Genomic DNA, 13,726 nt, shown 5'->3' on the forward strand with positions numbered 1-13,726 from the left:
GCATTTAGTCTGTACTTGTTTTGAAACGAGTTTATATTTTGTACTTAATTTTTAGTTCATTCTGAATATAATTTCGCTTCATTTCTGAGTGAATTAAGGTTTATTTAGTCTCGTTATTCTACACAATTTAAAACTCTTTCTCCTCACCTTCTACAATCACTTGATGAATTTTTGGATGTATTTTTGTCCATGATTCAATTTTATTTGTGTGTTTGTTTTCGAATTAAGTTTGTGTGTCGCAATCATTAGGTAATTTCGGTTCATTCTGGATTTAAATAAGGTGCATTTGGTCTGTGCTTGTTTTGAAACGAGTTTACATTCTGAATATAATTTCGGTTCATTTCTGAGTGAATTAAGGTTCATTTGGTCTCGTTGTTCTGTACAATTCAAAACTCTTCCTCCTCACTTTCTTCTGCTACTTCTTCTTCTTTTTCATTTTTTTCTTCTTCATCTTCTTCTTATTTTATTTTGTTATAATTTTTCTTGTTTCACTCTATTGAGAGGAATAAAACAAAGAAAAAGAAAAAAAATCAATCAAAAAAGAAGAAGAAACACATAATGGTGCAAAATCATCACAGAGAGAAGGAAGAAAAGGAAAAAAAAATACAGGAGGAAGAGAAAGAGGAGGAGGAGAAGAAGCCCGTGCATGAATGCGCATATAATCACGCTCTTTTAATGAGTATGATTTTTGTTGGTGTTTGACCTACTTAGATGGACTTAAATAAAACTTGGATGTGTAGCAATTTTTTTTTTATATTTTAATATACATATTTTAATAGTTGGTTGATTTGGTATGTACGCTTAGCATGAATTAAAAAAAAAGAGTGATAATACTAGAATTTTTTATTTAAAATAATAAAACCCCTTTCACACGCGTCACAAGTCACATGTAAAACATTGATATCAATTATTAAATGAAAATCATTTTGAAATCTTAATCATTGTCTATACGCACTAGTTAGAATTTTTGCAATATATTATAAGGTAAAGTATATTGATCAATAATAATGTTAGATAGATAATAGTACACATAATAGTCTTTGATTTATTATACTTATCAATATTGTTATTGTTATTTTGTTTACAAGAGAAGTTAGTGTTATACTTTACAAAACATAAGATTGTTATATATTATTATTATTATTATTTAAACTTTAAGATTATTTGATAATTGTCTCATAAATCTCATCCTTTAATGAAAAAAATATAAAAATAACTGAGACAAAAAAAATGACAATAACATTTTCTTTCAATATTTCTGTATTTTGTAATTTTAACAAACCCTATTAGGAGCCAAAACTAAAAGCTCTATATAATAGCACTATTAACAATAGATGCAATAATCTTATTGCTACATCAAAACTAATTCCGAATTTTGATTTTGAATATGGTATCAACAAGGTAGTGTTTGGTTCCTAACTCGAGATAGAAAACAGAAAACAGACGAGAAAGAATAGAAAACAGATAATGGGAGGGCGAAACCGTTGCTACGGCCCTTCATTCTGGAGGTAATAAATTTACTTAAATCAACATCCTCAGATGTTCATTCAATTCAAAACTGATCTGCTAAAGAAAAATGGAAAAGTATAAAGGTAGAATAACTATGACTTTGTTATTGATGGATACGTATATATGAGAACAATAGGGATCTGAAAGAGTTCATACTTTATATCAACAGACATAGATGAAGAATCCATTTTAGTAACAAAAAAACATGCATTCATAAGAACCCTTGTATAAGGGAAACAAAAAAAGAAACAACTGCACTAAACAAACTCCATCACTTTGCATAAAGATCTAGTGCTTGTCCTCCTTAGGAGTCTCTTTTGGAGGCACCTTTGATTCCAATTCTTTTGCAGATTTCTGCATTTCCCTGAAAAAAGAATTGCAAGAACATATTACAATTTGAAAAATCTGTTAAATCTATGTATAATCGACGGAAAAAGTAACCATCGTCTACGTCGACATTGCAATATAAGAAGAAAAATAACAAAATGAAGATATGTAAGTTTAGGTTTAAGGTTTAGGACAAACATGCTTTAAAGTGCAATTCCAAATCACAAAAAAGCCATCAAATTATTTTTTGATAGATTCATAACATACATTTTGACTTACTAATTTAATAACCAAATCAATAGTTCTAAGTTTATTTCTAGTAGTACTTATTTAGAGGGCGAATGTCAGAGATTATGGGGTTCAAATTCCAGAAATAGCCTCTCTACACGAAAGAATAAGGCAACAAATATCTACTCTCCCTAGACCCACCAGATCAGAGTCCTATGCACCAAGTTCCCTTTACTTCTAATTAGGGGTGGGCAAAAAAATCCATATTTTGGATTTTAAACCAAATCCAAACCAAACCATTTTAAAAAAACCAGTTTTAAACCAAAAAAAATCCAAACCAAATTACATTTATTTTATAATTTGGTTTTTGATCCAATCCATTTAAATGGTTTTAAATCCGGATCCAGATCCAGATCCAAATTAAGATCCGGATCTAAAAAAACCCTAATTGAGTCTTCTCCTCTTCGACAAATCCATTCAACAAAACCAAATCCACTCTTCGCCACCGTCAACATTTCTTCCTCTCTGCCTCTCGTCGGAGCTCGCCGGTGGTTCCCAAATCCACTCTTCGCCACCGTCAACATTTCTTCCTCTCTGCCTCTCGTCGGAGCTCGTCGGTGGTTCGTCGGCCTCTACCTCTTCGAGTCTATAGTCTTCACTTTGATTCGAGACTCTGTCTCTCTGCCTCAACCTCCCATTCGCGACTCTGTCTTCTCTCTTTTTCGGTTCTCTTCTTCTTTCGTTGGTGGCTCGCCGGAGCTCATGCTCATCAATTGAGGTAAGCCTCCTCCTTGCCCTTGGTTCTGAGTTCTGAGTTTTATTTGGGTTTTTTCTATTTTGTTGATTTGTTCTGTTTTGTTCCTTCATGAGTATACTGATTTGTTCTGTTTTGTTGAATCCTTGATGAACTGATTGCCATGCTCATTTATTAATTTTTTGGTTCATGCATGTACCATAATTTATTAATTTCAAATTGACCCCCCCTAAAACTTGATTTCATAAAAAATCTACTTGCTGATTTAAGCCAATAGGTAAGTGTTCTATATGTATTGTGCTACTTGGTTATATAACCAACAACCAATCTCCTAATCTCTTATAGGAATTAGAATTAGATAGACTAGTAGTTGAAGTTGCAGGGATGAATGATGAATTTAAACAATGCTACATAAGAAATAGACTAGTAGTTGAAGTTGCAGGGATGAATGATGAATTTGAAAAATGCTGCATAAGAGGGATAGTAAGAACACTTCAAATGGTGACATTGATTCAAGAACTTTAGTAAGAAGTGTATTAACTGTGGTTCAATTAGCAATCATATGAAAAATCATTATTTAGTTGAAGAAAACTAACTTATCTTATACATGTTTCTGGCTTTGTTGTTCTGATTTTTGTTGTAAATAGAATTTTGTTCTGAAAAATCATTAACTGTGTTCTGCCTTGGCCTTCTTTTTCTTATCATTATTTACTGCCTTGAATATCTCGCTCTAGCAAGTAGCAACTATAATATAGGCAATGGAAACAACTCAAGATCTTAGGACTTAGGAGTGCTTGCTTTCACTAGTCCCCACCTTAATTTTGTTGATATGAAACACTGCTGCTGTCTTGTTCTGCTGCTATCTTGTTCTGCTGCTATCTTGTTCTGCTCCTAATTGTTTAGCAGCTGCCACACTAAAAGGTCTAATTTTGAAACTATCTGTATTTATAGTCATTGAAACTATCCTAATTGGGCTTGACCAATATTTTTACTCGCAACACTTAACTAAATTATTTAGTTCATACAGTAATAGCTAGTATTGTTATAGAGATAGATGGAGGTGGCATGCATAGTACTAGTATTTGTTTTAATTTGGGGATGGGGATTGGGGAGAGTTATGAAAAACTAGAACATTTGAAAGTCCAAATATAGCTTTCTCTAGTTGAATCCAATCTGTTATATTAAATGCTTTATCTTTATTCAATATTTCCTTGGTTGCATTATCATGTCTACACAGAATATCAAACATTAATATGAGATTTAACATGTAAACAAATTGTTAACTTATCAATTCAGTTTGCTCTTTAGTAGTATGAATTTCATTATTCTGCTTGTTGAAATTTGAGATATTTGTATTTGCCACTTGAATTATTCATTGTTCATAGAGCATGTGCTTGCAGGACTTCCTATCATGATAGGTTAATTGAACCCCGTTAAGTTTTCTATTTTAACCTTATCTGTTGTTGTATCTGGTAATGAAACCTTGTAGCATGTTGATATAATCGTTATAGTGGTGTAAATTTTACATTTTATGTATGCCTTTCAACATTATTTTATTAGGTACTTTATAGTTTTAGGATTAGCTTTTAGATATATTTTTATTAAATGCAATTATAGAAGTTCTTCTGGTGAATGGTAATGGGTTTGAGTGTTGTAGTTAAAAAAAGAAAGAGATTAAATTTTGGATTGCCAAGCCGAATTGCCTTTTAGTTGGGTATCTTAAAGGTTTATTTTAATGGGATGAATTGCTTCAAATTGTTGTTAAGGTATACCTTTGAGCTCATAAGAAATTTATAGAAGTATTTATAAATCATCTACACTACCAGAAAACTTTTAAGCTGAGGTGTGGAATATGATAGCAAATGAAGACTTAAATATAGGATAGCAAATGAAGACTTAACTTGCTAGCTTCCATTTTCTTTAAACCCCTTTCTGAATGTGTAACAGAAGATGGAAGCTATTGCACTCTAAAATTAATAGGTTAAAAAAAAGGGGATGGCTGAGATTCATGAGCAGAACTAGATATAAAATAAAATGCAGGAAATCAGGGGCTGCCGTGCTGGTTTGGAAAGGTTTCGGAGGGTTGTTTTTTAATTTTTAATTTTTGGTTTCAGTGTGTGTTGATCAGAATTAAGAATAATTGTCTAATTTAGTTTACTAAACATATTCTGATGCTTGAGTGACTACTTTTTATAGGGATAAGGTAGAGTTAATGTTGAAGTTTTATTGGCTGCTGTTTTTTTTGGATTAGTTTGTGTTAATTTTAGCATGTTTGGCACCAAATTTTGAGTTATGTACACCTTGCTTTATATGCAGAGCAAGATGACTGAAAATAGTAATATTGAAGCAACAGGGATGTCCGCTAGCATTCAACCATCTTCTCCACCGTCAGGTGTTCGTAAGAATCGGTCAGCTGTCTGGGATCATTTTGATGTAGAGAATGCTACCGAGAAGAAGGCTAAATGCAAATATTGTGGTAGCTTAATACAATATGGGAATGGAACCAGCTCAATGGGTGGTCATTTGAGAAGATGCAAGCAAAATCCTAATAATGATTCGAACAAAAGAAGAAAAACAACGACCACACCGACTATAGATGAGCGTGGTGTTTTAAATTCACCCAGTGCTTCCAAATTTGACCAAGAGGAGGCTCGAAGGGCACTTGTGGAAATGTTTATTGGGGAAGAGCTACCATTTCGCTTCGTTGAAAGCCCGAAATTCCGAAAATTTGTGCATGCCCTACAAGCAAGATTCAAAGTTCCTTCACGGACTACATTAGCACGTGACATTGGAGCTCTTTATGCTGAAGAGAAGATGAAGTTGCAAGATTTTCTTTCGGAAAATTGTGGTAGAGTATGTCTAACCACTGACACTTGGACTTCAATTCAAAATTTTACTTATATGAGTTTGACAGCACACTTTGTTGATTTGGATTGGAAATTACATAAAAAAATACTTAATTTTTGTCAAGTGACAAGTCATTCAGGAGAGGTTATAGGAGCAACAATTGAATCTTGTTTAAATAATTGGAATTTGAATCGGGTCTTTAGTGTGACAGTTGATAATGCCTCCTCTAACGATGTTGCAATTAAATATCTGAAGCAGCGATTGAATTCTTGGAATAGCATTATTTTGAATGGTGAATTTATTCATATGAGGTGTTGTGCACATATTATAAACTTAATTGTAAAAGAGGGGTTGAAAGAGATTGATGAATCAGTCTTGAGGATTCGTAGTGCAGTAAAGTATGTTAGATCTTCTCCATCTAGAGCTAGTAGATTTCAAAAGTGTGTTGAACTAGAAAAAATCCAATATAAAGGCTTGCCTTGCATGGATGTTGAGACTAGGTGGAATTCTACCTATCAAATGTTAGAGGTAGCTTTGAAGCATCGCAAAGCATTTGAGTTGCTTGCTTTGAAAGATAATACCTATATAGGAGAGATGAATGGAGGAAAAGGGAGAGGTGTTCCTTCTGATTCAGACTGGGAGTATGCTGAGTCCATTGTACCATTTTTGCGAGTGTTCAGTGATGCCACTATACGTGTTTCTGGTACCTTATATGTTACCAGTGATATGTATATGAAGGAAGTATTTGCAATTGGATGATTTATTCGTCATTCTTGTGATTCTGTTGATTTTAGTACTATGTCAATGGCAGAAAGGATGAGGGTTAAGTATGAGAAGTATTGGGGCAATCCTGATTCGGTGAATATGTTGTTATTGATTGCTATCGTACTTAATCCAATGCAAAAGATTGAGTATGTCAACTATTTCTTGGATTACTTCTTTGGAGAAGAAAAAGGAGGCGAATTGAAGTCAAAGTTGTCCAAGTGCATAAAGTTACTCTATCAGCAATACCAAAGTTCTGGGGAAGCAAGTGAAGCTGATACGCAAGAAGTTCAAGCCAACAACATTAATACCGATCTTCATGGCATGGGCTTTTTTCTGCAAGCAACCGGTCGCAGAACAAATACAAGATCTGAACTTGATAGATATTTACAAGAAGAATGCGAGCCATACTCCCATAAGTTCGATATACTAAACTGGTGGAAGGTCAACTCAACCCGATTTCCAATTCTTGGAAATATGGCTCGTGAGGTATTGGCTATACCTGTTTCTACAGTAGCTTCGGAGTCTGCATTTAGTACTGGAGGAAGAGTCCTCGATCCATACCGCAGTTCCTTAACACCTAGAATGGTAGAAGCCTTAGTCTGCACAGGAGATTGGCTTAAGGAAGATCTTTTCTCTGCTTTAGATGATGATGGTGAAGTTCTTCAACAAGTTGATCAAGGTATAAAATTTATTTCATATTTCTTGTCATTTTATTTTATTTTTGTTTTTGTTATCTTTCTATTTTAGAATTTAGGTATTAGTTACCAATTAAAAGTTGTTGAATATAGACTTGATAATTAATTTGATTCCCTTGGCAGATATATTTTCCTCTAATGATGGTGCTTGTTCTATGGCGACATCAATTGATAATCTTGATGATGACTAGGTATGCTTAATATTCTCATTTAGTTTAATACTTTCATTCAAAGATTTGTTTTAAAATGACAAAGGTATATTTTGTTATTTGCAGATATATTTTCCTCAAAGATTGTGGTTGTTTGATGATTTTGTTGGCAACTTGGCATCTTGTGATATTTTGTTAGAGAGATATTTTGGTGGTATTCTTTTGATGTCTTGAGAATGATTAAATGTTATATAGATTAGCTATTATCATTAGATTTATAAAGAACCAAATTCTAGTTGTAATGAACCTATACACTTTAAAATGACTTTAGTATTAATTTTACTTTTTAAAAAAAATATGGTTTAAAAATTGAATTTCTAAAAACTGGTTTTAAAAGTGGATTTTTTGTTAAAATATCTAGTTTAAAAATTGAATTTTTAAAAACTAGTTTTAAAATTGGATTTTTGGTAGAAGAAACTGGTTTTAAAACTGGATTTTCAAAAACTGGTTTTAAAATTGGATTTTTGGTTACCAAAAATCTGGTTTTAAAACTGGATTTTATAAAAAAAACCGGATTTTAGATTTGGATTTAAAAAAACCGGATTTAAAACCGGTTTTGCAAGTAAAATCGGATTTAAAACCGGTTTGTAAATAAAACCGGATTTAAATTTTAAAACCGGTTTAGAACCGGTTTTTATTTTTTCAAACCGGTTTAAAACCGGTTTTGCTCTTCAATCCAGTTCTGGTTTGGTTTCCTAAACCATAAAACTGGTTCTGGAGTGGATCCAGTTTGGATTTTTAAAAATCCAAACCATGCCCACCCCTACTTCTAATGGTAGTTGCTTAACAACCAAGTCAATAAATCAAAGCGAAGTTCATGGTATGTTCCCTTTATTTGAAAAATAGCATTGATCCAATTCATTTATACTATGATACTTAACAGATTTCAATCTTCGAAACTGTTGTTTTTGGTCTTACTACCCGTTAAACATGCAGTTTTTCATCAAGAGAAACACTCAGATCAAATCCTTCTCAAAATGGGAAAGCAGTAGCTCTAAAAATCCATTAAAAATGTATTACAGAGAAATCTCTTTCCCATTGTATATAGGGCTAACTACACGAATCAAACAACATCATTGTACTGTATCATAAACAAGTAACAATCCCTAAAGAGAGAAAAACAAAAAGGTTAAAGGAACATATATCTAACACCGCTAGCACATCATCAAATTCTAAGACCTCAGGCATGACACCAATTCTTTCTAGCTTTCTCAATATAAGCAGTTTTTGACATAAAGGTAGTTGGCTAAACAAAAGTAAGCTGATTACTAGAAAAACCTCATCCGCAAGGTTGGATTTCAAAACCGCCATTCCATTCACTACTCCAGGTCAAAGCTTAGCCTTCTCCACCTAATTTTTTTTAGGAGAGAAATTCCTTTAAAGGAAATGTAATGTGACCAATATTTTTTCTTGTATATTTGCCTTATTGACCCAATACTAACCAACATTTTTTTGTTCATTAATAATAAAATACAACGTTGTATTGAAAATTAATGTAATGTATAATTTTCCCCTCTATGAAAGGATGATAGAACTTCACTCTCTACAATAAATTATAAGTTAACTTTGACCACAAAATAAGATAATCCAGCCAATGACTAATAGCTCAAATGGCATAATCTCCCCATACTCAATTAACAGGTTGCGGGTTCGAGTCTCATATCTTTGGTAAAAAAAAAAAAAAAGATAATCCATAAACATAAGCTTCCAAGTTCAGAATTTCAATATCCAACCAATCACTCTATGTTATCCAAATCCCACTCCTAAACCGTAAACTCTAACACCACCCCTCAAAAGAAAAAACAAATTTCAACAACAAAACCATCAATCGAAAAACTAAAAACAAAAAAACAGAAGCAACCCAGAACACGAGATCAAAACTTGACGAGAAAAAACAAATACCCAGACGGGAATGAGAGAGAAAATGGGAAAAAGGGACTCACTTAGAAGTAGCAGTTTCTTCTTCGAGCCAGTTACGGATGTGCTTAACGTTGCGCTTGAATATGTTGGCTGATTGCTTCACGTCGCTCCTCAGAAGAAGCACAACCGCACTCACACCAACCACCGTCATCACAAAATTCGTCAAACCCATAATAGTAGCGAAGGATTTTACCCCCCAGAGAAAAAAAAGGTACTCTTTTTTATGATTTTTATGCTGCTGCCAACGTTGAGAGAACCGGACTGGTCAATAAACCGGTAAGGTGACTGATTCACTGGTTCAATAGTTCGATCAGGGTTCAAGCGGGATTCAACTGGTTTAATTTAGATATTAAATAAAATTATTAAAAAATCAACATATAATTTCAAATATTTAAATTTAATAATTTCTAACCTAATAAAATTTAAAATTTCACAATTTCACCTAATAAATTATCCATAATTTATGGAGAAGAGTTCATAAACAACTTCAAACATCAAAACTTATAACTAAAGTAGATCAAATTGCATGTAAATGACAAACATCATGTTTAACATACAGTCAAAAAAAATTTAACCATCAGATAACATACTTAGCATGGAAGGTGACAATTAAATTTTGGAGGCTTCATGGAATTCCAAGAGTACACGTTTCTAACGGAGGGGAAATAAACAAGCTGCTTTCATACTCTTTTGGTACACGTTTCTATTCTTTACTACTATCAAAAGGGTGTAAACTGGATAAAACCTTTGTATTACAAATTTTTATGCCATATTTTCCATTTTCCATTAAAGAGACAGCGGATCTAGAACAAGTATGAGGAGATTTCTCTGGTGTCCATATATTGCTCACTTCAGCTGGTTGACTTGACTTAAAGGTTTGAAACCAAGAGGCCATAATATAAAAATCTAGCTCTACTGTGGTATTGCCCATTACAATCACAAATTTCCCTATATAGGACCTTGTTTCCAGTTTAGGTTGTAAGGCATCTCATTCACTTTAACATCATTCATTTCCCATAATCAGCAACATCATTTTAAAAAATCAGCAACTCAGAATAAGCAAACATCAACAAAATCATTATTATTAACTTAGCAACTCAAAATTAAACTCAGCAACTCACAATTAAACCTACCTCAGCAACTCAGAATTAAACAAGCAAAAATAAATTGAAGATAGAGAGCTCGGATGAGAAGGGGAACAATGAGAACCGCCACAAAGGATGAGAACCCAGTATTATTAACAAAAGTATTAACAAATTCTGAAAATCAGCAACTCAGTATAGTATTATTAACGAAAGTAACAAGCAAAAATAATTTCAAGCAACAATGCTTACCAGCCATAGTTATCAGAACCGAACCGGTGGGTTACTAATTCACCCGGTTGACCCGATCATAATTAAATAAAAATATAAAATTATAAAAAAAAATTAAAATCAAAAGTTAAAACTTAAAATGTATGTCTTCATAAATATATTAATAACAATCAAATATCAATTCTTAGACATAACAATGATGCAAAAAAAAAATAATAATAAACTAGTCAATAGCACAAAATACTTTCTCAATTTAAAGAACAAGAAAAAACAAAAGATAACACAATCAGTAAATCAAATTCAAGAGGTGATCTGAAAGTCGGCATCTATATCTTCATAAAACAAATTTGAAGCTTGACCAACATTTCCTTCATTTTGATTTGCATCTACATCTACATTTGTGTATCTTTCACAAATCAATACCAAAAATAATTCATAATAATACAAACAGAAAGTATGGGGCAACAATTTAACTGAACAATTGCAGAGAGCATGAACCTCATTTTCAACAACAAATTCAACTATAATAATTGTTAGCAACAAAAGATTTATCTCGAGATGATTTACAAATTTACAACAACAAAAGATTTAGATAAGTGATTATTTCAGCAAGACAACAATAGATTCAATTTTCAGTGATGATAATAAGTAAAAAATTCAACATGATTTACAGATTTACAACAACAAAAAAACTCAACTAAGTCATTATTCAGCAAAACAGCACCAAATTCAAGGTTCGATAAACTCAGTAATGATTTTCGGCAACGAACAAACTTAAGCTAAGTTGAGCTAAGTGATTATTTTGGCAAGTCAACAACAAATTCAAGGTTCATGATAATCAATAACAAATTTCAGCAACAAAATCAAAGTGCACTGATGCAGCAACAAAATTAAAACAGAAAGAACAGGGGGAAGTAGTTGCGAGAACCGAACCGGTTGTTAAACCGGTCGAGTGACGGGTTCAATGGTTCAATGTTCCAAGTTCCAACCGAGGTTGAACCGTAGTTGAATAGATTTAATTAAATATACAATAAAATGATTAAAAATTCAATATATAATTTAAAATATTTAAATTCAATGATTTCTAAGCTAATAAAATTCAAAAATTCAGAGAGTTTACATCAACTTCCATATTTCCTGCATCTAATAAAATAGAATAAAAAGCCAATAAGAACCCAAAGTTAACACTTAACAACATATATCTTTATTAAATGAAACTAGTTTTGCTATTTCACTAAATCCCACCAATTATACCAAGTGAGTGCATATTTTAAAGGGCCAAAGCATCGTAAAAGACTAGATAGGATTTGTAAGAAGAATTCTGAAGCATCTACAAATATATGAGGTACTTAAGTCGGACTTAGAATGAATTTTCATTGTCTTAAAAACAAGTTCTCTTTGCAAAAGATATGCAGTAAATGCAAGTTCTTTTCAAAACAAAATGCTCAATTAAATTGGCTTCTATCCCACAGAACAAGAAGCCACAGCACATTTCAGCACACCACAAAATCATAAAGAATCAACTGAAATTTCAGCAATCTACTTCTGACCATAAAAATTTCCCAAATTGGAACAACCAAACAAACAACCCATACCCACAAAACCCCGAGAATCCAAAATTCAAGCAACAGGCCACAGAATTACATCCAGAAGATTACATATAGCCAAAAACAACACAAATTACATCCAGAAAATTTTCAGAAAAATTAACTCAGCAAAGAAAAACAAACCATGAACAAAATTATTCCAAAAAATTTAGCAAGATACCATCAACTCAGCCAGTAAAATTTAACAAATAAGTGAAACACCATCAACAAAATTAATCCAAAATAATTAAAATTCTTCAACATCATAGTTTATTTCAGTTTTATACAAATTAATAAAAGAAAAAAACATAACAAAACCATCAGAAACTCATAATCATAGACATTATTCCAAATTACAGAATCATATAATCAGAGACAGAAACTCAAAATCATCAAAATCAAGTTATTAACGACAAAAAAAAATGAACAAGCACTGGTTACCGCGCGGCGAGGGAGGCACGAAACTGACGGCGAGGTAGGAGCGAAACAGACGGTGAGGCAGGGAGGAACGAAACAGAATTGCTAGCGGAGGAGGAACGATTAGACAGAGACGCAGAGGAGAAGAGCTTATGCGAGAGAGAAGAGGGCCAAAGAGCTACCAATGTGCGAGAGAGAAGAGGGCAAGACGCAACGACGTAGAGGAGAAGAGGGCCGAGCAGAGTTTCCAGAGGCGACTAAAGAGGACAAATTCTGGCCGAGGAGAAGAGTTCGACGACCACCACCACCCGAGGGACCAGTTGCGGTTCCGTCTGCTTCTGCCGCCGGCGAAGCGAGCGCAAGGAAGGGAGGGCTTGAGCTGACGAGAGCTTGAGCTCGTGGGAGAGAGTGACGAGAAACTGAGAAAGATAGTCGAGAGAGGAGTTAGCGTTGGGGCTTAAAAAAAATCGACCCGGTCCGGGTCAACTGGGTTTCAGCGTGTTTGATGTATGATCGATTTAACAAGTGGTTCGGTTTGACTAGATGACGGGGTTTTCGGTCGAACTGAGTGGATCGAGCCGGGTTTGATAACTTTGTACCGGCACCGAAGGAGGAAGGAAAGTGACGGTGATGGAGGAATGGGAACTGCCGCCGAAGACAGAGAGATAGAGCTCGAATGAGAGGAGAGGAGGCCTTCCTACAACGGCGACGACAGGAGAAACGAATCGAAGAGGGAGAACTGCCGAACAGAGCTTCCACACGCCACTACAGGAGGAACAAATCGAGGAGAGCCGAACCACCGAATAGAGCTTCCACACGCGACGCGATACCCACGGTCTGTCCCCGGAAGAGAAGAGTTCGGCGATAACTTTAAAGAGGGACGGTGGTTGCGGATTGCGTTTGAACTTCCAAGGGAATGGCCAGGATATGGGTAATTGACTAATTGGTAGGCTTCTCTTTCTTTTTTAATCAAAATTAAAACGACGCCAATTTTTAGGGTATTACTCCGAATCGAAAACTCCAAAAAAATCTAGTCGGGTCTAACGATCCATTGATTAACTGTTGGTTTGACTGGTTCTCTAACTGACGGTTCTATGAGTCAACTGAACTAATCATATGACCAATTTTCTATTAATCCGGTTGACTCGATCGATCT

At 33.9% G+C, this 13,726-nt stretch overlaps 2 protein-coding genes across 2 annotated transcripts; one reads left to right on the forward strand and one right to left on the reverse strand.

Moving 5' to 3' along the window:
• Positions 1-1,593: 1,593 nt before the first annotated feature.
• On the reverse strand, positions 1,594-13,726 carry LOC112754152 (uncharacterized). Its single transcript, XM_025801733.2, has 3 exons — positions 12,595-13,726; positions 9,278-9,586; positions 1,594-1,873 (listed from the first exon to the last, which is right to left on the reverse strand). Exons 2-3 carry the CDS (start codon positions 9,424-9,426, stop codon positions 1,798-1,800), a joined length of 225 nt encoding a protein of 74 aa, XP_025657518.1. The 5' UTR covers positions 9,427-9,586; positions 12,595-13,726; the 3' UTR covers positions 1,594-1,797.
• Positions 6,131-7,316, forward strand: LOC140179786 (zinc finger BED domain-containing protein RICESLEEPER 2-like). The gene is made up of 2 exons (XM_072219554.1): positions 6,131-7,109; positions 7,249-7,316. The coding sequence occupies exons 1-2, from the start codon at positions 6,464-6,466 to the stop codon at positions 7,314-7,316; spliced, it is 714 nt and encodes a 237-aa protein (XP_072075655.1). The 5' UTR covers positions 6,131-6,463.

Source organism: Arachis hypogaea, chromosome 16 (assembly GCF_003086295.3).
Source record: "Arachis hypogaea cultivar Tifrunner chromosome 16, arahy.Tifrunner.gnm2.J5K5, whole genome shotgun sequence".
Taxonomy (NCBI): Eukaryota; Viridiplantae; Streptophyta; class Magnoliopsida; order Fabales; family Fabaceae; genus Arachis; species Arachis hypogaea.